Source organism: Octodon degus, unplaced genomic scaffold, assembly GCF_000260255.1.
Source record: "Octodon degus isolate 3935 unplaced genomic scaffold, OctDeg1.0 scaffold00043, whole genome shotgun sequence".
Lineage (NCBI taxonomy): Eukaryota > Metazoa > Chordata > Mammalia > Rodentia > Octodontidae > Octodon > Octodon degus.
In genome coordinates, this window is record NW_004524619.1 from 10505724 (window position 1) to 10530681 (window position 24958).

Consider the following 24958-nt stretch of genomic DNA (forward strand, 5'->3'; position numbering starts at 1 on the left):
TCTCTTCCTCCTCCTCCTCCTCTTCCTCCTCCTCCTCCTCTTCTTCCTCCTCCTCTTCCTCCTCCTCCTCTTCCTCCTCCTCCTCCTCTTCCTCTTCCTCCTCCTCCTCCTCCTTCTTCTTCAGAATCAGGGATTGAACTCAGGCCCTTGTGCTTGCCAGGCAAGCACTTATTCTACTGAGCCATCTCCCCGGCCTCCGTGCCCCTTGAGGGGCTCAGAGGCTTCTCTCCAACACACACCCCACTGTCTCTGATGACTGCTTTCTCCACCTTCCCTACCACTGGCCTGTTTCCTTCTGATACCAACAGCCTGCCTCTCTTTGGGAAGTCTGGTCCCCCTGGGATGGCTGACTCCTCGGCTGGACACCCTGGGCCCAGGCCTAGAGAGAGTTTCCAGGTTCTGCCCTTCTCTTTCTGTGCCCACCTTCCCCAGGCTTGTCAGCAATGGAGGTCTGGTCCTCATTGTCTTCTGGCTTGGTCACCACCATGGAAGTCAGCGGAGTCACAAAGTGGTACTTGAGGGACAGGTCCAGGGCCTGGGCTGTGAGGTTCTCCTTCTCCTCACCCTGAGCATTCTTCCTGTGGGGAGAATCAGGCCTGAGAATGGCCCCCACCTGCCTTCCCCTCCACTGGGCCCCAGAACCAGACCAGGATAGCTAGGGTCAACCAGGGACACCCCTACCACTACCACATGGCTAGATTCCCCAGATGGACCCTAATAGAGTTCAAGAAAGACTGGTCCACCAGCTCCCTGGAGCTGTTTCATCTCTGGAATATCAGGGGCTTAAAATAGCCACCATGACCATGACTTGTGATAGTCCTTAAGCCAGATGCCCAGCAAGTGCCAGTTCCTATACTAGGGGCTTTGTAACCTAGTGAGCTTAAATGGCACTGTAGCACCCTGTGGGGCAAGCACAGCTTTGCCTTCTGGGGGCTGGGGCCCGAGTCCCAGCCATTAGCTCTGTTCACCCTCCCTGGCAGCTCCTTGGCTGGGCCAAGAAAAGGACAGAAGAGAGGGTGTGGGTGTGATGGTGCTCTTCCCGCTTGGTCTCCTCAGAGTGCAGCCGGCATAGGGGGACGCTGAGGTTGGTGCAGGGACTGTGCGCAGTGCCCGGGCTGGCGCCCGGCTGTAGGTGGGGTGGCGCAGAGTCACCGTTTCTCCAGGAGTTGCTCAATGGTGAGGTAGGCCCAGAGTCGCTCGATGTAGTTCCCAAAAATATAGTCTTGTTCCTTCAGGGCCTTCTCCATCTCCTTTACATCCACATTCTCTGTGTAGATCAGATCGTTGAGGGCCTGGGGGTGGAGGGGAAATAGGGGCATTGGGGGCTGGAGCCTGGAGCCTGAAGCCAGGCTCGGGGGCAGCTGTTCCCGGTCCATCAGCCAGGAAGCTGAGGCCAAGAGTGCTAACTTCATGCCCATTGCATGCCCAGACCCCAATCTGTACTCACTCCCTGGCCCTTCACATCGGCCTTAAAGCTGTTCATGTCCTCGTCCACCAGGCGCCCGGCCACCACAATCTCAGAGCCATCGTAGAAGTGCTGGTAACTGTTCTGGGTGAGGTCCTGGATGGCGTTGTCGGGGTATTCCAGCTGCACGCTGGTCAGTAGTGGGTTAGCCACCTCTTCATAGAAGCCCTGGGGTCCAGGGCAAAGGGCCAGTCATCTTGCGCTGACAGGGCAGGAGCAGAGAGACTGGGGTGCCCTAGCCCCTCATGCTGCTGTGGCTTGGCATTGGCTCCCAGGGCTGGACTAGGTCTCCCTCATTGTTACTTCTATGTGGCCCTGACTATTTCTTTTGGTCTGTGGGAGCCCTCCCTGCTCCCAACCCCCTCGACGACCAGGACAACAGAAGGAAATAACAGGGTTCCCACACAGAGAAATAACCAAGAAATACTTGTTGGAATGAAAGTAAGGAAAAAAGGAAAGAAAGAGAGGATGCCAAGCTAGAGAAGGTGACAGATGGAAAGGAAGACATGAGGGTCCACCTGCAGAGGTGGAGATGCTGTCACCTGCCAGGGAGAGGGTATCAGTTTCAGCAAATAAAGGTGGGACATTCAGTTAAATTTGAATATCAAGGGAAAAGGGGGATATTTTGTAGTGTAAGTGTGCTTGTTATGGGTTGAATTATGTCCTGCATTCCCAAAGTTCATATGTTGTTGTCCTAACTCTGGAATCCTCAGAATGCGACCTTATTTGGAGGTAGAGTTTTTACAGAGATAATCCAGTGAGGTCATTGTAATGGGCCCTAATCCAATATGGCTTCTGTCTTTATAAACAAAGGAAATGGAATCCAAATGTGGTGGTGTGCACCTAAAATGCCAGCTCTCTGGGAGGCTGAGGCAGGAGATTTGCAAATTCAAGCCCAGCCTAGGCCAATTAGCCACTTAGCAAGACCCTGTCTCAAAAATAAAGAAGGCTGCTGGGGATGGAGCTCAGGGCACAAGCCCCGGCTTCAGTCCAGCACCACGAGGGGGAGGAGGGGAAAGAAGAGTGAACAGAAGAGCAGTGATAGGCCAGGGAGGGGGTCTGGAACCCGTCTCGCCCTCAACGCCCTTGGAAGGGAACCAACCACTGGCACCTTGGTCTTGGATTTGCAGTCTCCGGAACTGTGAGATGGTTTTGTTGTTCAAGCCATCCAGACTGGGGCAGTGCGTTTTGTTATGGCAGCCCTAGTGAGCTAATACAGCTCCTTTGGGCACAGTTCCATGAAAAAATTCATTGCTTATCAGCAGCTTATATTTCACTGAATAGTTTGTATTGGATCCAGCAATCCCACAGAGCAAGCGGGTCTGTCCTTTGGTGCATAAGGACAAAATAGGAACTGAGACTGATGGGCAGGAGGCACATTCTACTGATGGCAGATTTCAATCCTAAAGGAAGCTCTTTCTAACCCCCCGAAACTGCCATACAGTGGGAGAGCTACGGGGGCCAGCAACGCGCTGCACCATTCCCGGGACAGTATGAGACAAGGCATACCTGTAGCTGCAGGTCAGCGTCAGAGTCTTCATAAATGCGCCGGGCAAGCCCATGATTCTCCAGGGCCATACTCTCCAGGAAACTGTAATCCAGATTCCTGCCAAAGCCCAGGTTATACAAGGGGAACTTGCCTTTGATGGCGTTCCGCACGTTTTCCCGGATCTTTTCAGGTCGGCTCTCGCCTGCAGAAGGGGTGTCCATGCTGTAGCCATCCGCCCCGGCTTTGGGAGCAAGGCCTGATTCCTACACGTGCAGTGCTGAGCCATAGCCACCCTGGCAGGACGAGGCAGGGCCCAGCCTTTGAAGGTTTTCCTTACAAAGGGCTGCCCAAATTCTTGCAGGGAGCCTGCGACAGGGCCAGAGGAACAGGCAGGCACTCACCCTGGTCAGAACCACTCCCTCCCCTCACCAGTATTGGCATCCCCGTCGGTCAGCATGATGATGATGGAGGTGCTCCTCTCGGGAACCAGGTGGTCCTCCTGGGCCTTGTTCAGCATACGGATGGCGCTCAGCAGTGCGTCATTGATGTTAGTTACTGTGACACAGACAGATCACGCCATGGGGGGTGTGGTATGCTTGGGATGCCAGGTTACAAGGACACTGGAGTGGAGGGGTTCAAGACAGTACAGCCTGCCTGTGTGCCAAGCACACTCTCCTATGGGGTGGTGCTCAGTGAATCATGACTGAACAAATCAACAGTTTACTCTTTCATGTAGAATGAAAAGGCTACCCAATGGCGATTGTAAAGGCAATTTGGAAAGCATCAGGTGGACTCCAGGCCCCTGTATCTGAAGGAAGGGAGCAGTAGAGGCATCATCTATGACTTTTCATGAATAGTGAAGTCTCCCACCCAGAAGAAGTCTCTGTGGATTTATTTGCTGGGATTTGCAGGGTACCAGGCTCATGGGTCAGAAACAGCCACAGTGGCTTCTCTATACCACAAAGACACCCCAGATTCTGTCTTCAGGCCCAAGCATTGCCCAGCCCTCCGCTGTTCTAGGGAAGATCAGCAGGGCTGAAACCAGCAGAGGCTCTACCCAAGGCAAGAGGAAAACGGGCTGCCCAGAGAAGAGGAGGAGCCGGCGGGGTGCAATTCGCTGAGCCCTGTGCTCTTACGTCCTTGGTCACGAATGTTCTTCACAAATATCCTGGCCTTCTGGAGATTCTCAGGAGTAGCTTGAACTAGTTGGTCTTTCCAAGTGGTCACACCCCCAGAGAAGAGGATGAAATTCAGGTAGTCGTCCTCCCTCACATCCTCCAGAATTTTGAGAAGAGCCTCCTTTGTCTAAGGAAGAGAAGAAGCTGAGCGTGGAAGCAGCAGCAGGTGGGTCACTTCCTGGCCCCCGCTGGACGCCAAGCCCTTGCTGTCCTCGCCAAGTGAGCATTCCCCGAGGCTCCCCACAAAAGGGAACAGAGGTTTGAGCCCTCTTTCATCCTTTTTCACCAGAAATACCAGCATTTTCCACTTTTAAAATGTCTTCCTACCCATCCTCTCCCCCACATCCCTTATACTGAGAGAGACGAGATCAAACCTGCTCTATTTTGCGACCGGACATGGAGCCACTGACATCAATCACAAAGACCACGTTCTTTGGCACCACTGGAAGGCCTTGAGGTGCAAAGAAGTGCACGAAGTAGCCATTGACTATCTAGAAAGGGGAAGAGAGTCAGAGGCCAGTACCACATCGGCCCCTCTTGCGGGTGGAAGTCACAGCGTTTTCCACCTAGCAAAAGATGTCCCTTGCTTGTTCTCTATGAAGTACTATGCAAAGACTGAGCCATCAGCTGGCTCGTGTCATGTAAGGAGACCCAACCTTGGGCTGAGGACCGAGGAGATGGCACCAGATGCAGTTGCAGCCCCTCAGGCATCAGCCTTTCACCACCATGATGGGAACGGGCGAGCCCAGGGGAGCCCCTGACAATACCTGCACATTGGCTGGCAACTCTCTGTTCACGTCATAAGTGACAGTGAAATCTCCGTTGAGGAGGGAGTCGGTGCAGGTTGGGCACGAGCGCTGTTGATCCAGGCTGGGCTTGAAGGACACGTGGCCCTAAGGGACAGAGATGGAGTATCCTGGCCAGTCCTGCCACTGGCAGACCACCCAAGGGGTCTTCACTGGGAGGAGCCCTTCGCAGGGCAGAGACTGGCAGGACAGGAGGCACACACCCAGTCCCAGTCAGCACAGCTTCTCCCCGAGCTATCTTGTTCAGCACCTCTCTCCCTTTTGCCTCACACCCCCAGCTGGATCTACCCTTCACACTGGGTGGCTTTGTACACTGGAGCTGTTGCTTACAGGGGAGGGAAGGGGAGGAAGAAGAAGGGAGCCCCCTGTCGGGCGTCACCCTCAGGAAGGCTTGCTGACTGTGCCCCTTGCAATTCACCCTGGAGGTCGGAGGCTTATTGTTTATAGAGACATTTGTTCCGCCATTGCCCACTGTCAGTAAGGTCTCTGGAATAGCTGGGGCCTTGGGGACTAGAGCCAACTACCCAACACCAAGAACGAGATTCCTTTCATCTTTCACCCTGTAATGGAAAGTCACCAGATCTGGTCTCAGTCTGTAAAACTAAGTCAGTAATGCTTGCCTGTCCACTTCCAGTATAGAATGGGGCTGGAATTTAAGCAGCTCCCTTGTCCCCATTGCCCCAGTACAGTTGAAGCCCTGATTCTTGGCTGTCAGCAGCAGCTCCTGCCCCCAGCATCCTCACTCCTGACTCAGGTGGCCAAGGAGAAAGACAGTGGTTGTGTACTGACCATCCAGTGACCCTTTCCTATGTGTCAGTAAGCCCCAGACTGCAGGCCTGTCCTGCTGGGGCAAGAGTTCCTGCCCCTGTGACTCAGGTCTGAGTGGCATCTACAGTACCTTTTTCCCTGAGAAGGACTTGGTGAGGGCGCTTCCCAGGAGGTCATTGGTGATGAAGGAAGCCTCAGCGTCCAGTGTGCTGATGCCCTGGGGCTCAAAGATGTCTACCTCGATCTGAAATAACCAAAGTAGTGGTTAAAGTCAAAGTCACTCAATGACCACACCAAGGATGGGTCCATTGGTGAAAACAAAGGCTGGTGTGTCTCCCATCGGGAAAGTGACCATAGGGGCTGTGAAAGGAGTCCCCAACCCAAGGTATTCTCTATTCTGCCATATGTGTCCTACCATGAAGTATCTCCTTTAGCTTCCAGCTTGGTATAGGTAAAATGCCAAGGATCACAGAAGGATCACAGAGGCACTAGGTGGCGCCGCCCTGGGTATGCACTGGGTCCAGCTCAGCCTCCTCATGTGGTCCCTAGTTGCCATGCGCGGCCAGAGGTGCTGTAACTCCTCTATCTTCCTTAGCCAGGGTAGGGTCAGAACTTCTGCATCTTTGCCCCTTCCCTGAGCTCTGCTCCATGGGCTTTTCCCAAGCAGCTGCAGGAAGTCCCAGCAGGGAAGCAGGTGTGGTTGGTTACCTCAAAGTTTTTGACCAGTTGCTTGGGCTGGACCTTGAGGTACATCTCGTATTTGCCCCTGTTCCTCTTCAGCAGCTCCTCATAAGTGAGCTCGAAGGTGACCTCACTGCCTGCAGCCACGTTGACCGAGACTGTGAATTTCTCCAGCTTCCTCCCGGAGGCCCTAGACAGATGTGAGAGCATGAGCCCCCCGCCTCAGCCCTGTGGTCAAGTTCCAGCTTGACCGTTCGAGGCCTGTGTTGCTTCAACCTAAGATGGGATAATGTAGATGCTATGGACACACTCAGCTATAGCAAGCTGTGGCTATTTGTGTCTCAGCAGGCCTCAGCAGCCTGGATGTTCTCCCCAAGACCTCATGGCCACACTTACTTGACCAAGCCAGCTGTCTTGCCTTGGGACACAGCCTTTTCATACTGCTTCTTGGCCACTTCTTTTTCCTTGATGTTCCCTGGGTAGGTGACACCATCAATGGTCCTGCAGCAAAACAGAGTTTGGAGGGGTGGATGTGAGGGATGTCACTCCAGACCAGGCCTCCCTATGAGCTTAGTGCCAGCAGCCCCTGTGGTACCCACAAGGTGAAGTTGGTGATGAAGCCCGTCTTGGGCAGCTCTGCATCAAAAAAAACTTCCTTGGCCTTGTCTCCACGGTTGACAGCCCTTGTGGTGATGACATTATGAGCAAAGCGGGAGGTCACTTGGCAGTTGATCTTGGTACTGTAGACCTCGATGTCATCAACCAACTGTGGGGGAGATGTACCAATATCATCAGGCAGTGGCCAGTCGGAGTGTGGCACCCAAAGCCAGGTCCTCAGCCCGGCCACTTCCCTTCCAGACACTTCCTTGCATGTCCTGAGGCTCCCTGCTGGTAAGCAGCCCCTTGGTCACCCCCCCCTCCCCAAGCCTGGGCTGTGTGCTTGTCCCCACATTCAGCTGCCCACCGTAGTGTTGAGGTTTGTCCTGGCTCCTTAACTCTGAAATCTGTTTGTGCACAGCCATAGCCACTGAGAGCTTGTCAAAGCCTGGGTCTGACCGCTCTCCCACAGCTCCCCATTACCCCCATACTCTCTCTCTCCATCATGCCGTCACAGGGGCCACGGGCTTCCCTGTGCCCCAAACTTCTCTGCAAGAGTCCTGACTCCTCTGCGCAGCCTGAACTTCTGCTCACCCAGAATCTGCCCTGAATCCCTGCCCCGGCTCTTCCTGGTGTCTTCTCTCTTGTCATGTTCTCTTCTCCCCCAGGACACCCTAGCCTGCCTCCTGCATCCTTGATATTGGCTGGTCTATTTCCCAAAAAGGCACTTTCAATCCTGTCCCAATGGGAGGCCCCAGACACCCTCTTTCCAATGACTGTGATAGACTGAGGGAGGCTCTAGGGAGACCTCTGCTCAGACAGGGTTAGAAAGCTGTTTTGTGATGGTGACAAGCCACTGCCCTGTTTTTTTCTAGCCCCACCACAGGGCCAGGTGCCAGCATGTGTGGGCAAGGGAGTGAGGGAGGAAGGGATGGCGGCTGGAGTCCTGCCGAGCAGCCGCCCATGAGCCTAGAGAGCCGTGGTTCCGTAGTTCTCTTTCCCGGGGGTCTTTGTCACACCAGCTCTGCTAGGGTAGCAGCCCCCACGCAGTTTGCCAGCTGTGTAGGGGCTGCCGTTGTGGCCCACACCTCCAGCAGTTGGGCAAGCAGGGCCTCCTGCCAAGCCCCACCTGGCTCCCGCCCCAGTGAAAGTTCTTACCCCTTCCAGGAGGCTCCGTTTCTGCAAAGCAAAGACAAACAGAGAGGTCAGGCCTAGGGTCAGACCACCATGGCCTGGGAGCAGGTTCTGCGCTGGGGCCAGAGCACATTGGTGCCCACTGAATAGCCCAAAAGGACCTCTAGACACAAGATCACCCCAGGCCATGTGTCAGGGTTAGAAGAGCTCTTGAATAGGTGGGTACACTGTGATCCACAAAGGGACAGGTCTCCAGGTCACCCAGGGAGCCAGAAAAGGAAAACTGGGCCCAGACCTCTCTTTGTACCCTACAAACCCCAAGGTATTCTGTCTCCCATTCTGCTTTCCTGGTCCCAGGCCCGGAGGCCTCTTCCCAGAACACCCTACCTCCATCCACAGCCCATGGGACTCAGCTCTGAATTTTGTAGAGGCCTCTGCTGCTGTCTGAAGCCTCAGCCTTCATAACCGCAGTGAGTCAAGAAGCTTATGGTGCATTCCCCATGGGGGAACTGAGACCCACAGAGTTTTAAAAGCCTTTTTCAGAGTGAGACAGCAGGCTAGATAGGCCTTGGCTGGGGCCTAGTTTTCCCAGAGTCCCACACTGTCCAGTAGCACAATGCCAGTCCTCTGCTACCTCTTATTCCACCCAGAAGACCTGGCTAGCATGGTCCTCCAATGACAGAGGGGACATACTCACCCCTAGCAGCCGAAGGGGACTTCCTGGAAAGCCAGAGGCTGCCAAGCCGGAGAACAAAGCCAACGTGAAGCAGGGCCACCAAGCAGGTGCCATTGCTGAGCATACAGGCCTGGCCCATCCTCTTTATAGGAGTCCAGTGTTTTCCAAACAAGGTCAGTGACCCGCCGGCCCGGCAGAGGCGGGAAGCTTTCTGGGAAGCGAGGTGTGGGTGTGTCTGTCTAAAAGGGCCCAGTGCAGGCAGTTGGCCCTGCTAGGGCTTCTCTCTGGCCAAGCAGGGGCTCCTTAGAGAATAGAAGCTGCATGTGGGCAAGGACACCCTAGGCTTCCTTGGTGTGAGGGATGGAGAAGCGGTATGGAGCCCCACAGAGAACAGGAGCCATCTTGACATTGTCGCCTTTTGTCCTCACCTTTCACAGGGAGCCCACCTAGTCCCTGGATCAAGCCCCTCCTTTCTCAAGGTCCCCAGGAAACAGGAACAACCCATGACCCTTGGGCTTGGACCTCTCAGCTGAGCCCTTTGCTCAGTACCCTTCTCTAGCTGCCAGGGCCCTGGGAAAAGGATGATAGTTGAATCCTGCAGCCCAGCTTGCTCTCTGGGATCTAGCTCCGGTGTGTTTTTCGGATCTTACTGTCCCCACATTGGCACTCCTTGCTCTGCTGAGCACGGCATCTCTCATCTCTCTGCCATCCCTGAGCCCTCCTCCAACAGTCTCCCTTTTCTGCCAACCCTACCCCACACCCCAAGCTCCCCAAGGGCTCGTCTTGTCATCACGTTGGTGTGCTCAGGTCTGATGGTCCCCCCTGAAGGCTCCTCGAGGGCCGGACCTTGTCACATGCCCCTGTCCTTCCAGGGTGTGGACAAGGACTTGGCTGAGCTCAGTCACTCTCCTACATGTGAGGCTGAGGCTCTGGCCTCCCTGGCAGGCACTTCTGAATGAGGACTCAGACCTCCTAAGACACACCAAAGCCCTCCTAGGCCCCAGCGTGTGGCAAGGCTGCCATGTGCCACCATGCCCGTGGCTCCCTGAGCAGAGCTGGCCCAGGAAACCCTCCCGTGCGGCCCACTGCTGGGTATTGCAGACAAGAACCCCTGGGCGAGGACAACTAACTGATAGATGGGCCCACGGCCTTGACTAAATCCCTGAGCCTGACAGTAAGCTGCACAGAGAGAGCTAGGAACGTGGGAAGAGAGAGATGGCAGAAAGCAGAAGTGTGAGGCTGAGGATGACAAAGGATTAACGTTGGAAGTGACGGTAGCCACCGAGCAATGACAGAGTTAGGAAATCTGCACAATGGTGGCAGAGGGACAGATACAGCCTCTAGGAGACAGTGACCTGTGCCCAAGACCCACGTGGGGAGCACCTGCTCTCCTCAGACCCACTCAGCCTTACACCACTCTACTAGCAGTGGTGCCAAGCTCTGGCTGGACAGAGCACAAGCCCAGCAGGTGCTGATATCTGGAGGTGGAGAGGACGCCCCGGGCTGCAGTTTCCTGGATCTGGGGAGCTCTGTTCGTGTGGTCTCTCTCTGCACCTGTGGTCGCTGCCACCACGGTGGTTGGGTTGGGTGGGGCTGTCCTCTTGCCCACGTAGTCTACGGCTTCTCTTCATCCCCACCACTGCCCTGGCCTCTTTCACCAACCACTGTCTCTTCCCCAAGCATGTAGTTTTATGATAGTGACAACTTGAAATAAGGACTCTGAAGATGCTGAAGAGACCCCCAAGGAGATGGATAGCTGCCGTCTTGGAGTCATCGTCCAGAGCTATAGAATTAGCTGAAATCTAGGAGCTCTCCAGGTCCGCCCCATTTCCCTTTTACAGAAAGTGAAGCTGAGACCCCAGCTGGGCAGGGCATCGCCCAGGCCAGTGCAGCCACCTTGCCATCCGGGCTTGCCCTTGTGAGGCCCAGCGGGCTCGGAAGGCGAGCTGACCTCTGAGTCTCCCCGGCCACGCAGCCTGCTGCAAGGGGGCCCTGCGTTCCCAGCGGCTGTGTTCATCCTATGGGCCCTCAGGACCAGCCCACATGCTGTCTGAGCCCTCATAGGCCTCGTCTGAAGTGGGAACCAGAGAGAAGTCAGCAGAGAAGAAAACAGACTCTTAGGAACAGTGCTGCTATCCAGAGTGCGCGCACCAAGGGTCCATGGCTCCCCAGAGCGGACACACTGTGAGGTCAGATTGTAACTGGGTCTCAAGGCCAAACTAAGGGAAGGCACCCTAGTGGGGTCATTCTAGACTTTAGTGTGAGGAGACCATGGGCCCCTGCACCCCTGCAGTCCGACTTTAGCAATGGTTGTTTCTGCCTTTGGAAAAGCCCCAGCTTGGTCACCAGAGAAGATGGCCACCCTGGCGGGGAAACAGGGCTGATGGAGTCCCTGATCCAACGGTGCAGCCTCCTGCCCCTCGAGCACTTCTTCACAACTCTGAGTCTGTCTGGAAATAGTTCTTTCATAAGCTCATTTTAAGTTATCCAGAAGTGAATCCCAGAGGCTTTGGCCATCTGGTGACTAGAATGTTCACAAGTGACAGATGATTGATGTCAACAACAGGTGTTCAAAGCCTGGCCTTGCCACTGATAGAAGTGACTTAGGGCCGGGGATATAGCTCCACAGCACAGTACCTGCCTAGCAAGTGCAAGGTTGTGAGTTCAATTCCCAGTACCAAAAACAAACAAAAACTGACTTAGGACAGATTACCTAATTTCAGCTATAGATGAGTATAATAAAAGCATCCCCTTTGCCTGTTGGGGCATACTTTAGAGCATTCATGTAAAATGCTGGCTGAGTGTCTGGCTACAGGAAGCTCTGTGTCAGTGTGACTGCCCGTGCCGCCACAGTAACAACAGGCCCTGGCCTGAGTAGGGAATGGTGTTCAGGGGGCACTCCAGGGACCCAGCAGGATGGGGCCGGGCAGAGATTAGCAGTGCAGGGTGCAGGGGTGGCCTTGGCTTGGGCTGCCCGCCCCGCCTGTGACCCGCTTCTCGCAACTTTGGGTTGGCTGTGACCCCTGGGCCCTCTCAGAGGGCAGCATCTTGAGTTGCCTCTTCGCCTCCTCCTTCCCCAAAACCAGCCAGTTCTGGGTGTAGCCTCTCTTTAATGGAAGGCCTAGGGGTCTTTGACATGAGACCAGTTTGGCGAGGCAGGCGCCCTCCTCCTCTGCCACAGTCTCAAGGAAAGTCTAGTGTGCCGGCTGGTGGGTTCAGAAGATGTCAGGGACGATGTAGTCACTGTGAAGGCCATCGATCAGTCCAGCTCCATTGTTGTGGACAAACCAGCAGGCCACCTCTGCCCCGTGTCGTGGGTCCCTGCTGTAGTCCTTTTGCAAGCCTCTGGGGACAGATAAGCCAGCTGAGGTTACTCTCTGAACCTGGCAAGGCTGTACCTCCCCTGGAAGCACACCCCACCCATGTGACCCCTGGAGGAAGTGCTGGTCCAATCACAGGGAACCAAAAGCACCCTGGGCAGAAACGCTAGAGAGCCACCCACCCACCTGGTGACTGTCAGCCGACGGTTCTTCACCACCAGTGTGGCGTCTGGTTTTGTGGGGTCAGAGCCTGGGTGGAGGTCTGACACTTCAAAATCAAAGGGGTGTAAGAATTGTCCTAGAAAGGCACATGAGAGGCAGAAGTTACTGTCGGGGTGTGCTCCTGCCCTGCGGTCAGCAGTGCTCCCTGGGGGCCGAGCCCGTTTCTTGAATGGGTTTTTCAAGGGCTTGAGTACTTCTCATAAGACTTGGCATCAAAAACCACCTTAATTCACTCGCTGTGGGGACACATATATTTCCAGGTGGTACTGTTTTTTAACCAGTTCTGAAAGGATCTGGCTGCAGAGAGAGGTTGGAGGTTTTAGTGCCTACTAGAGAAAAGAAACACCAGAAAGACCACTGAGGAGCAGTGTGGCTGCTGACCCACCCCAATCACAGCCCCTGGGGACCCTCTGGACCTCTCTGTCTGCTAATTGGTACCCCCAACCTGTACCAGTTTTTGTTTGTGTTTGATCGCAGCACTTTGAAGAGACAAGACCCTCACCAGGATGAGCCATCCTAAAGCCCTTAATCTTGGCAGCCACGCTGCAGACTGTCCTGTCTTGGTGCCCCAGGGCCCATGAGCACAGCCAGCCAGCCATACCCAACAGCCCATGAGTCCGGGGAGACATCCAGTGACTGTCCAGCACATAGAAGCCCAGGAAGTCCTGGGGGACCGCACTCCCCCTCCACACTTGGTGTAGGACAACTTCAAAGGTGGCCTTGTCATCCACGGACACCACCAGGCTCTTCTTCTTGTTGATGGTCACCACCATCCTGCAGACATAAGGACAGGAGCAGCTGCACTGTGCCCCTCTCCATTTGGTTGTCCTCATCCTCAGAGCCCCAGCTCTTATGACCAGAGTTAAGTCAGAGACTAAATTATTTTCCCCAAATCACACAGCTGGTAAGCGGTGGGTTCAAGACTTAGATCCTAGCCAGTCTATCATCAGAGTCTGTGGCCTCTGATTTCCACTCATCACTTATATCTTCCATGTGAGACTCAGCTCTGCTGCCTGGAATCAGGCTCTGGTGCTCCACAATTTGTTAAATAAATGAATGATCAAAGGAAGGAGCAAACATGAGACAAGGCAGATGCGACAGGTGCTGAAAGAGAAGCCCAGACAGCTCCGGGGTTCAGCGGAGCAAGAGAGTAGAGGGCTTCACAGAAGCAGTGCGTGCGGATCTGGGAAGATGGGCTGGCTTTTTGGTGGTGTTGGGGGTGGAATTCAGGACATTCAGGCATCTAGGCCAGGAGCATGTGCCCAGGAACCAAGGAAAGCGGTCCCCAGACACTGACTGTAGGGGCCTACAGGCACCACCACGGACACTTAGGGAAAAGGGCTCTGCAGGGTCAGGCAGCAGAGCAAACACAGGGAGCTTGGGGGCTTCACCACAACCCCCCTCCCACCCAGGCCCAGCCTAGTTACCCATCCTGCCGCAGCACAGCCTGGTCTCTCCAGGAGAAGATGGGCCCACCCGAGCCAGGGTTCAGTGTGATGTTTTGGGGAGTCACTTCCAGTTGAAAGTCTGTTGCGGGGTTTATGATCCCCAGCCGCCCAAAGTATGTGCCCCCATGCTGCCCAGAGCTGCTGGCCTTGCTGCCAATGAGCTGCCCATTCACCGAGAAACCTGCATGGGCGATGATGTCATTGTCAGGGAGGGGTCCAGTGACCTTTGCAAGAGTTCTGCACCCTTCCATGCCTCAGAGCTGTCAGGACATGTCCTGCTCCTGGAGCCAACTCCTTTGCCTTCTCTTCCCTTTTGCCAAACTAGACGTCCCAGGCCGAGGCCTCTGTCTGGGGCTCTGACAGAGGCCTTGCCTCCCTGTCTGTACTTACACAGGAAGAGGCTTAGAGTGCTGGCAAGACACTGGGGAGCCCCTTCCAACAGGCTTCCCCTCACCTGAACACCCAGCACATCATGGCTCACACTCTGAAGTGACTATCTATGAAGAGGTTCACCTGTTTGCTTTCAGCAGGGACTGTCTTGGTTCCCACTGCACCTCAGCCCCTAGCAAGTTCCCAGCAAACACTGGAAGTTGCACTGGGAGGGAGCAAAGAAGGAGAAAGAGCCAAGACGTGGTGTGCCAGCCCTCCTCAGCACTGCTAGAGGCTCTGAACAGCCATGCTTGGGGAAGGTGGGCCAGGACCCCTGCACCAGTTGCAGGGACCACTATGAGATTAAAAAGGGGAGGGGCTTGCTCAAGGAGAGCTAAGAATTTCAAGATAGCAAGAGCAGAACATTAAACAAGTTTGCGGCCCTACTAAGTGCAGGTCTTGTGCACAAATATAGCTCCACACCCACGTGGCCAGCCCTGTATAGGGTCCAGCCAGGGTGCAGGAGCAAGGAGGTTGGCAGAGCATAGCCACATAGATGCTCCACACACAGGGCACCGCAGAGCAGGCTGTGGCCACAGTCTGTCCGTACCTGAATGTGGACGAGGCCTGTCCATTCCCTGTCCGGCAGAGGGCGTGCTACCCACCATACCTGTGTCAGGGTCCTGTACTAGGCTGAGGATTACACCAGGCTCCTCGTTGATGTTAAAACACAACGTGTCCTCTTTCTGGGGCACACGGATGATGAAGTGGGGGTCAGTGTCCACTGGGAGTCAAACATGGATGCCATTAGTTCAGGAATGAGGTGGATGGAGCCAGCTCAGACAAGCCTTCTGCTAGGCAGGTTGTGGGGAATGGGACATGGGAAGAGGGGGCTTCTGCCAGACCTGCCCCAGCACTTACCGCCTGTCACTTGGTTTGGCAACTGATAGAAAGCAGAGCTGGGCTGGGTGGGCTCTGGCTGCAAGGCTGAGAGCACGAATGCTGTGGGGGAGAGCAGAGGGGGCTGGGCCCTCAGGGGCTTCCTGGCCCTCAGGGGCTGCCAATCCCTGTGCTAATGCCTCTCCCACCCCACCAGGCTGGCCTGAGGCCACAGGAGCAGAGGAAGACACTACGGGCCCACAAATGCTGCTCAAGATGCAGGAACAGAAGTTTGACCAGATACAGTGGTGGAGACCTGGTGGGGGAGCTGGCTCCCCCTTGGGGCAACGAAGAGTAAGCAGAGGGTAGGCAGAGGGCTTTGGTCAGGGTGGAGGGCTCAGCCAGAGGGCTGGTGACACGAGGGCTGAGAGGGGTAGAGGTGCAAGCTGCCACTTACTCCTTCTGGGTCCGACCATCTCTGCAGAAGATGAAGAACACAGTGTCACCATTCAGTCCACACCTCGTCCTATGACCCAAGGTGGATCTGGCCCCAGCCTAGTGCTCCTGGGGCTCCCAGCCCTCCCCATGTGGCTTCCAGTGCCTTGCAGACACAAACTCTTGTGGTGGGGCCCACAGAAACAGGCAGGGCGGTCAGGCTGTGTACAGAGGGAATGGGGCCAAGTTTGGTGTGCAGGGGGGAAGGGGGTCTTGGGGTAGGTGAAGACCAGAGGGGGAGTGAGAATGGGAGCTGTGTGCCCAGGGGCTGGTCATGTGCCACCTGCCCAGCTACCAGAAGTCCTGCACTTAAAACTCACCCAAGGGCAAGGAATCTGGAAAGGAGGAAAAAGAGAGTTAAAGCCCAGAAGGCTTTTGGCCCACAGCCTCCCCTGCCGCAGACCCTCGGTGCCCATACCATCTGGAGATTTGTCAATGGTGGGCTCCAGCCCATCCTCATCCGTCATGCCCCTGATGATCATGGAGGTCAGTGGTGTCACAAACTGATAGTCTAGGGACATCTTCAGGACCTGGGCTGACAAGTTGGCCTTCTCCTTCCCCTCTGCCTTCATCCTGCATGCAGGACATGTGTCTCTGAAAGCCTAGCTCAGGCAGCGATGGACTTGCACTCCCCCCCTTTCCCTGCCCCTGTTCATTCGTTCCACAAGCGTGCATTAAGCACCTGTAGTGCCCTAGCCAACAGCTGTGGCCTTAAGGGTCTCAGGGCTTCAAGACATTCCCCAAAGAAAGCCTGCACACTTGATAGAGTTGAGGGAAACACTTCATCAATACATTGGGAACTTCACAGCCCTGCAACCTAAGCAAGTGCTCTGGGCTCTCCGAGCCTTTGTTCATCTGTTACATGGGATCAGCAGGAATTTCTCTACTGGCTCTGAGGCCTAAAGGATGGTGTCTCAACATACCAAGTACTCACTAAATAACTGTCTCTTGGGCTGGTGAGATGGCTCAGTGGTCTAAAGCACCTACTTAGAACAAGCTTAGCAAAGCCCAGGGACCACGGTTCAATCCCCAGCACCACATGCCAGCCAGCCTGCCCCCTGGTGGGCTGAGCTGGCCACACACACACACACACACACACACACACACACACAAATAAATAAAATTTAAAATAAAAATTAAAATAAATAAATAACTGTCTCTTTCAAGATGGCTCAGTGGGGCAAACAGCGCTATCCAAAGAGTGTCCCGCCCACACTGTTGACCTACTGGTTGATATTAACTCAGAGCCAGAGCAGAAGAAAAGTAAGTCTGAACCACTCATGACCCTGAAGGGCCAGAACTGCCCCTTCTTTGTTCACCTCAAGGCCTGGGGGAGGTGGGCCGATGCATGCTGGGCAGTTATAGGGCCCCTACCGCTTGGCCAGAAGCTCCTGGATGGTGAGATAGGCCCAGAGACGCTCAATATGGCTCTCCAGCATGTGGCCCCGCTCTTGGAGCAGTTTCTTCATTTCTTCCTCATCCACTAGGCAGGTCGTCTTGAATTCCTGGCCCTCCTGAGAGTTGAGAGGGTGAGGGAAGCCAGACGTCTTAGCTGGTGTCCAGGCCCTGCAGGGTCCCACTGCCTTCCAGTCTCTGCAACCTTTACCTAAGCATCATCTTCTTTCCTGAGCCTGTTCTCATGCCCATTTGCTTGTTCATTTGGTCACTGAGTCTACAGATGCTGGCCAAGCAGGCCCTGGAAGCCAGGCTTGCCTAGGCCCTGGAACCCGGTGGGGTGGAAGGGCCAGGCTGTACCCTCATGGAGTTACTCTAAGACAGACAAACACGCCCCCAGCTGTTTCTGCTGTGATCTGCTTCTCCAAATGCCCACTGAGCTCTGGGCAGGCTGCACAATTGCCCCAGCACTCGAATAGACCCTCCCTCCCCAGCTGCAGTAATAGAGGCCCCCCCAAGAGTGTCTTTTGTACGAGGCACTGCCTGAGGCTACTGCCTGGAGGATTCCATTCCACCCTAAAACAGTCTAATGTGGCATTAGCTGTGCAGCACAAAAAAGGAATGTGAGGCCTAGAGAGACCTGAACTCACTTGCTAGCCCCTGAAAGGATACAGCGGTGTGGCCTCACCATCCTACGGAGGGCAGGGCGAGGGCCCGGCTCAGCTCACTGCACTCAAGAGCCCAAGTATGGAACTCTGAACTATGCTGTGGGCTCCAGTCTACGCCCTGGAGGGCAGGCCCAGGTCTCCACACCCGCGCCCTCTCTGCCCACCTACGCATACGTACGTGCACAGCTGCACTGTGCCACAAGGCCCGGTACCCGGTAGGTGTCCGGGAAATGGTTGTAGAGTGGGCGCGGGGGGTATTGCACTCTTGTCATCTCATATCCCAGAAGAATAATGTGACAAGAGGTGGCCCATTTGGGGTCAAGGGAGTGCAAGTAGCTGAGGTCACATTTGCACCACTGCAGCCTGTCCAGGTCTTTGGTGACAGCGGCGTGGAGCGTGGAGGGCCGCTACTCTGGGGAAAGATAGGCCCCTGGAGGACAGTGCAGGTTTGGCAACTCAGGCGCTGCTGAATGGCCTCTCCACCCCCGGTGGGCCACCATTTACCCCTTGGGCCTTCACATCAGCCTTGAAGCTCCCCAGTTTGTGGTCTGCAATGCGCCCTGCCACCATGATCTCTGAGCCGTCGTAGTACTGTTTATGTCGGTGCTGGGTCAGGGCCGAGACAGCATCCTGAGGGTACTGCAGATCCACATCTACCAGCAAGGGACTGGACACCTGCTCATAGAAACCCTGGAAGGAGAGGGGTGTGGCCTCAGAGCTGAGCTCCCTGGGCACCTGCCTGTAGGCAGCTCACAAAACAGGGTGTCAGGATCCCCACTTTAAAGGAGAAATCTGAACCTCAGAGAGATTAAATAACTGGCACGATGTCACACAGCTGATTTGTACTCTGAATCAAAGCTCTGTCTTCTCTAATCGATGGGCTCCCATGGCATTCTGTGGGTGGTAGATGAGGGGTATGGGAGAGACCTGAAGCTGCTGGGTGGCATCATGGTCCTCATAGATTCTCTGGGCCCATCCATTGTTCTCCATGGACATGACCTCCAGGAAACTGAAGTCCAGGTCCTGGCCAAAGCCCAGGTTGTAGAGCGGGAACCTGCCCTGGATGGCGCTGCGGATGTTCTTTTGGATTTGGGCACGGTCTGTCTCCCCTGTAGCCACACATCCAGATAGTGACAAGAAGCCAGAACACAGGAATGTGGAGCACATGGGGAACAGTGCCTCAGGCCCAAGCCTCCTGTCATAGGCTGCCTCCCTCCCCCACCTTACCAGGTAGCTGCAGCAGCTGGTAACAGAGCTCCTCCCAGGCCCTGCCCATCCATGGATCCCCAGGGAATAGATCTGACCTCTAAACTCTTCTCCATGGCTCCTTGCCATGGCCTGCCAGACCCCTGCAACCTCTCCACCCTCGTGCCTCCCTGTGGGGCATGGCCCACCGTTTCTGGGCGGGCCCTGCAGTGTGGATACTTTCCCACTCAAGCTGCTCTCTGCCGAGGGTCCCTTCCTGTCCCCTCCACTTCTTTCCAGCCTGAGCTGAGGACTTTCTTCCTCCAAGAATCTTTGCAGACCTCTCCTGGGCCAGTTGTCCCCTATATGCAGTTCCCTAGCCCTGAGATACCCTTTTCTATCAAGGGCATGGGCCTGCCTCCCCCAGTAGACCCTGGGCTCCTTCAGGGAAGAGAAAGCTCTTGTTCTCTCTTCTCAGTCCCTTGTCCTGGGCTTGGCACAGAAGGTGCTGAATACTCACAACACTTAAGCCCGGAATCCTGCTCATCCTACAGGCCTTTGTTAACAGAACGTCCTCATTTCCCAACCCACAGGAAGAGGTACGCCTTGATAGATGTACCTCATGATCTCCACTGTGTTTTTAGACCAGTGCTTGACTTAGCTGTAAGCCTTTCTGTCCCCCTGAAGCATCTCCCATGGCTGGGTTTCCAAAGTCAGCGTGAACACCGCCAGTGACAAGGAGATCACCACCTCCCAAGGCAGCATCCAGGTGCTTACCCTCAGTTGGCTCGCCGTCTGTCAGCATGATGACAATGGAGGCATGGTTGCTGAGTTCTGGGAGGCTTTCCTGAGCTTTGTTCAAGATCTCAATTCCCTGGAGCAAACCTCCATTTAGGTTTGTAGCTATAAAGGAGAGAAATCAGATGAGAGTGTATGCGTACACCCATATTTGCAGGGAATGAGTGATCCAGAGGTGGCCTGAGGCCCTGCCCTTACCTCCATTCAAGGAGAAGTGCCTTACAAAGTCTCGGGCTGCTTGGAGATTGGCCTCGGTCGCTTGCACTAGAGAGTCCCTCCAAGATTGCACGTGGGTTCCGAAGAGGACCAAGTCAAAATAGTCCCCCGGCTGCAAGTCCCCCAGGATTTTAAGGAGGGCTTCCTTGGTCTGTAGGGACAGGAAAGTCAGTAGAGGGACTAGGCACCAGAATCACAACAGGATAGCACAATCCATCAACTCCAGATTCCCATTTCAGGGATCCAGTGTAGATGGAGGGAGAGGACAGGACAGCCAGGTGGCCCTAACAGAGAAGCAGGGCCTGGCAGTTCAGGAGGGGCATATCGTGACAAGAGATGAGCAGGAGGCCAGGTAGGACAGGGAAATTCTACAGCTTGGCCAGTGGGCCCTACAGCAAGATGCCTTCCCATGGATCACCCTAACTATTCTCGGCATTTGCAGCAGCCACATTTCTTCTTCTAAGCACTTCTCCTGGGGAACACTGTGGGTGCCACTGTCACCCTCAGTGTTGTCATTGAGAAGTGAATATGCTTCCCCAAGCTCGGGCCTCCAGGAAGCAACAGCTGCTGACATCAGAGCTTTCATGCTGAGGCTTTGGTTCTATCACGCTGTCTCCCCCAGAAGCTTGAGTCCCAAGCCAGACTCAGTCAGCAAACTGCTGTGGAGTGGGTAATGGGACCGAAGAAGTGCCTGCTGGCTAATGGAGCTTACCTGCTTCACCTTCTGGCCTTCCATGGACCCACTGATGTCAATCACAAAAACCAGGTTCTTACTCATGTTAGTCAGGTTTTGGGGGGCGAAGAAGTGGGCGAAGTAGTTATTAGCCACCTGGAACACGGGAGAATGAAGATGCTGCTCCCTAGCACCCAGGGCCTGCCCCCCTGGGCGTGGGCTAGATGTTGGGCTCACCAGGAGGTCACAGAGCTTGTCTCTGTTGACATCGTAGGTCACCTTGAAGTCCCCATTCAGCAAGGAGGTAGTGCACGTGGGGCAGGATTGTTGCTGGCCCACAGTGGGGCGGAAAAGCACGCGACCCTGGAGCCAAGGAGAGTGTGAAGAAGGAGGGATGTGTAGGGCCACAAGCAGGATATTTTCAAAGACAAAGTAAAAAGGTGTGTGTGTGTGTGTGTGTGTGTGTGTGTGTGTGTAGAAATTAGTCTGGTAGGCTACTCCCCTAGCTACTGAGAGTGCACACCTTTATGTGATGGGAGGTAAAACCTGTTCCTTTGCTTCTATACTTCTGAATTTTGGAGATTTTCTACAATAAGCATCACCATTTGAGTTATGTAAACAGAAACAAAGTAACAGCCATATGGTAACGTAAGAGAGAGTCATCAACTCAAGCTGTCGAGTCAAAAGGCAAGGCTATAAGACAAGCCAAAATGTGAAAAAAAATTGTTAAAAAAATGCCCCAGGGGCCGGGGAGATGGCTTAGTAGGATAAGCGCTTGATCGGCAAACACAAGGATCTGAGTTCAATCCCCGGTTCCGCAAAAAAAAAAAAAAAAAAAAATGCCCCACAGAAAGCAGGTGTGTTTGCTAACATATAGAGCAGGCCTACTTTTTCAAAGGAAATCTGCGTGACTGTGCTAGACATTTCTTTTCAATGAATTGCTATGGAGTCACTATAGAAAATGTGTAAGAGTGAAAGGATTTGCTCGTGGCTCAGGGGAAGGTCATTTAGGGAGCAGAGAACTCCCTGGGCCACAACACCTACATGCCACACTTCTCCAAGACCTGGGGTGGGGACAGGCAGGTGCTTTCAGGACTCCTGCACATGGGTGGATGCCAAGCAAGTGGCAATTCCTTGGGTAGCCCAAGGCCAGGCCTTTCCAAATGTAACTATTTCCAGACACACCGAAGGTGGAAGTCCTAAGCGCAAAGCATCCACGGTTGGCTTATGTGCCATTCACTTCCCTGCATGCTGGCTCAAGGGCTGAGGGAGGCAAAGAGGAAACCATGCCTCAAGCAAGCCAGCAACGTACACTGGACCAATGAGTGGCAGCCTTGGGACGGGCGTCTCCCCAGCCTCAGGACGCAGGCTGTGCTAAACTGTTCGAGAATCAGCAATGTGGAGTTTCACTGTGATGCCAACCAGCTGCCTCACTCAGCTGCAGGAAAGCCTGCAGCCCCACCTAGCTAAGCCTGGACATTCCACAAGGGGTGAGCCAGGGGAGGCCATCCCTGAGGGTCCACTGCTGTGCCCTGCCATCGCACATACCTTTTTTCCCGAGAAGGACTTCTTGATAGTTTGAACTGCCAGTTCGTTGGTGAGAAAGGAGGCCTGCGCATCCAGCTTGCTGATCCCTTGGGGCTCAAAGATGTCCACGTCAATCTATACCATTGAAGCAAATTCTGTTCCAATGCCCCGTCGGGGCAGCATCAAGTCTCAGCCGGGAGCCAGCATGTGACCTGATTACCTATGGTGTCTAGTGCCCATCTGGCCCGCGGCGTGGAGCCTGGCACATTGTATGCACTCAAAAACTGTTTAACACTGAAGGTTCACCTGCCAGGCACCACCTTGGTGCCCCCGATGATCACTGATCACAGCCCCACTGGCTTCCCAGGACCTTCTGGCTTATGCACTACTGGTATGTTCAGCATGCCTTGTGCCAGTCCTGGAAAATGCAGGAGTCTCCCAGCTAACAGATGAGCAAACTGAGGCTTACAAATGAGGTGTGTGTTGGAAGAGTCAAGAAGCTCTGTGGCCAAGAGAAGCCCACTGGCGGCCACCCTGAGGAGTCAGCACCCTGCCTGGGGTTCTCCTTCCGAGGTGGCAAGCAGTAAGGGCTGAGCCAGTGTTGGGAGCCTTGGAGAAAGTAAGAGGAAGGAGCTAGGCCTAAGGCCTGCGATTTACCTCAAAATGTTGCACCAGCTGCTTGGGCTTCACCTTGATGACAATGTCATACTGTGTAAGTTTTCGTTTTAGTACCTCCTCGTAGGTCAAGCGAAACGTGGCTTTACTCTGGGGACCGACGTTGATATGGATGGAGAACTGCTCCATATTTCTCCCCGAAGCCCTAGATATGCAACCAGAAGCAAGAAAAGGCAGGCAAATGGCAAATGGCATGTGGGTCCTTTTCATCCAGAGCATGGCCCTCGGAATCGGTTGCTCCCACGCTACGGTTCTTTCCCCCAGCCCTAGACCCTTTCCCTGTCTCGGTTGCCTGATCAAGGTCACTGCTGAGGGTGGGGCCCCATTTCTCCCCAAGAGACCTGGGGTGTGTGCCAGCCTTGCCCATTCTGGCATCTGCGTTTGGGCAGTTTGCTCACACTTCTGTACTCGGGGGCTGTTCCCCAGTCATGGCCACCTTGTAGCCTTCAGCTCTGTTGGACTGGGGAAGGAAGCCCTGGAGGCCAGGCCAGCAGGCCCCGGAACATACCTGACAAGGCCAGCGTTCTCCCCAGAGATGGCAGCTTTCCGGTATTGCTTCCATGCAGTCACTCTGTCCTTTATGTCTCCGATGAATGCGTTCCTGTTTGCTGTGCTGTGGGGAAGAAAGAAGGCCCTCAGTACTGCTCCTTGACCATGCAGGCAGGCACTTCACATTGGAGGTGTGCTGAGCCTACACCTGAGAAGGCCCTGTCCACGTGAGCCTGTGGAGGAGAGCGTCCTCTGCTCCCTGCTCAGGGTGGGTGCTGCCATGGGCAGCCATGGCCATGGAGGTCAGCCCAAGCCTAGCCTTTGCTCCTCAGGCCTGGGGCTAAACACACCCCAATAGAGGCCCCAGTTTGCCTCTAAGATGGGAACCAAGAACAGACCCCAAGAGCTTCTTTCCCTCAGCACTAGGGCTAGCTATGCCTCTTTTGGAAGTGAGGAGACAGTCTACGCTGTCGGGGCACTCTGGTCTTAGGCTGGGACAGATGAATGGACACATCTGGGGTCAGGCATGGAAGTCAGACTGGACACGCACATGGCGAAGTCACTAATGAAGGCCGTCTTGGGGATTTCCATCTCAAAGGCTACTTCCCTGGCTCTGTCAGCAGTATTGATCATTTGGCTGGTGATCACATAGTGAGCGAAACGAGATGTAACTTTGCAGTTGACTTTCAAACTCTGGATGAATACACCATTGGCTTTCTGAAATGAGACAGGAGGGAGAGACCTCTGTCATACTGAGGCTCACCTCTGATGGAGGGTGCCAGATGCCACACGGAGAGGCAGGACTTCACAGAAGGACACCCTCCTCTCTGCTCAGACTGTGGGGAGGGCATGAGGTGAGGTGGGAACAGCGCCCCCTACTGCAGGAGATAGGGGTTCCCTCTGCCAGTGGCACCCACTGGAGGAGTTCACCCCTGAGGGGTGCAGAAGGCAAACCTGTAGCGAGGGCCCCATCACAGACCCCTTTGCCCCGAATCTCACTCACTGTGTCCACAGCCTGTCGTTTCTGCAAAACAAAGCCAGGGCTGGGGGTGAGTGGGAACGTGTGGAGACCGCGGCCTGTGCTCTATGAGGCGAGGGTGGGAGCACAGCTTTTGTCCTCTGCCCCTCTGCCTCACCTTCTGCTGCAGGGGGTGACCTGTCCAGTCAGAGGTGGTTGAGGGTGGGCTGTGAAGGCCCCAACCCCTGAAGGGAGGGTTCTGTGTCCCTCCAGGGGCCCCTCCAGACACATCTGCCTGTCTGTGCCCCAAAGGCTTTGCCACATACCTCATTGCTCTTGGACCTGCCTGTGGTGGAGCCCAAAGTGGGCACAGCCTGCAGGGTGAGGAAGGAAAACAGATATACACACAGCAGTGTCTGAAGCCCCCTGGCACCATCCATGGTCTCCAGGCCCCTGCTGTCCTGTCACTTTACTCAGACCATTAATCAATGCAGTGCTGGATAAACATGGATTAAACATTAGACACAGTGAAGGCAAATATTGTAATGCGCAGATCAAAAATCAACCATGGAGGCCCTCTCTCTTGCCGGGGGCGGTCCCCAGCTCTGGGCTGTGCAAATTCCCAACCAGCACATGGCGTGGCCTGTGGAGCTCACTGAGGTGACGTGAATTGTGAAGACCCTCCGCTGCGCATCTCACCCTGTGTCTAGTGGCACGGGGACAACTGGCAAGAAGTCACAGTTAAAGTGGCTTCTAAACTTCATTAAACAATATATTTTTAAAAACTTGTTTTGGTAGTGGGGTACTCAGGGCCTTCACACTCAGCTTTATCCTCTGCCTCACTACT

The 24958-nt window shown here is 54.8% G+C and overlaps 2 protein-coding genes across 3 annotated transcripts in view; both read right to left on the reverse strand.

Annotated features, from left to right (window-relative positions):
• Itih3 (inter-alpha-trypsin inhibitor heavy chain 3) overlaps positions 1–8925 on the reverse strand; it is a 13809-nt gene extending 4884 nt beyond the window's left edge. The window contains 15 exon segments of the mRNA XM_023715809.1: positions 424–578; positions 1153–1292; positions 1448–1633; positions 2975–3156; positions 3384–3509; positions 4091–4259; positions 4507–4623; positions 4900–5025; positions 5837–5950; positions 6415–6577; positions 6784–6888; positions 6987–7153; positions 8143–8163; positions 8816–8845; positions 8847–8925. Coding sequence (XP_023571577.1) covers positions 424–578; positions 1153–1292; positions 1448–1633; positions 2975–3156; positions 3384–3509; positions 4091–4259; positions 4507–4623; positions 4900–5025; positions 5837–5950; positions 6415–6577; positions 6784–6888; positions 6987–7153; positions 8143–8163; positions 8816–8845; positions 8847–8918 — 1873 coding nt within the window. The 5' untranslated portion in view covers positions 8919–8925.
• Positions 8926–11549: 2624 nt separating this feature from the next.
• On the reverse strand, positions 11550–24597 carry Itih1 (inter-alpha-trypsin inhibitor heavy chain 1). Of its 2 annotated transcripts, XM_004631645.2 has the most exons (22): positions 24438–24551; positions 24157–24177; positions 23704–23870; positions 23173–23277; positions 22647–22809; positions 22011–22124; positions 20700–20825; positions 20502–20618; positions 19772–19940; positions 19553–19678; positions 18518–18699; positions 18095–18280; positions 16902–17041; positions 15946–16100; positions 15848–15862; positions 15490–15510; positions 15075–15155; positions 14824–14937; positions 13764–13965; positions 12938–13110; positions 12301–12412; positions 11550–12139 (listed from the first exon to the last, which is right to left on the reverse strand). In XM_004631645.2, the coding sequence occupies exons 1-22, from the start codon at positions 24549–24551 to the stop codon at positions 12010–12012; spliced, it is 2733 nt and encodes a 910-aa protein (XP_004631702.1). In that variant the 3' UTR covers positions 11550–12009. The 2 variants fall into 2 exon arrangements, with proteins under 2 accessions (XP_004631702.1, XP_023571502.1); XM_023715734.1 differs by lacking the exon at positions 24157–24177 and having other exon boundaries at positions 12010–12139; positions 24438–24597.
• Positions 24598–24958: the final 361 nt, after the last annotated feature.

Bases quoted from the DNA above. Each gene is read 5' to 3' on its own strand.
- Itih1 (XM_004631645.2), bottom strand. From the start codon at position 24,551: ATGGATGGTGCCAGGGGGCTTCAGACACTGCTGTGTGTATATCTGTTT. The intron at 24,178-24,437 runs GTATGTGGCAAA...TTTGTTTTGCAG, and splicing joins GCAGGTCCAAGAGCAATGAG to AAACGACAGGCTGTGGACAC. The intron at 13,111-13,763 runs GTAACTAGGCTG...TTATGTCTGCAG, and splicing joins GCTGTGCTGCGGCAGGATGG to GATGGTGGTGACCATCAACA.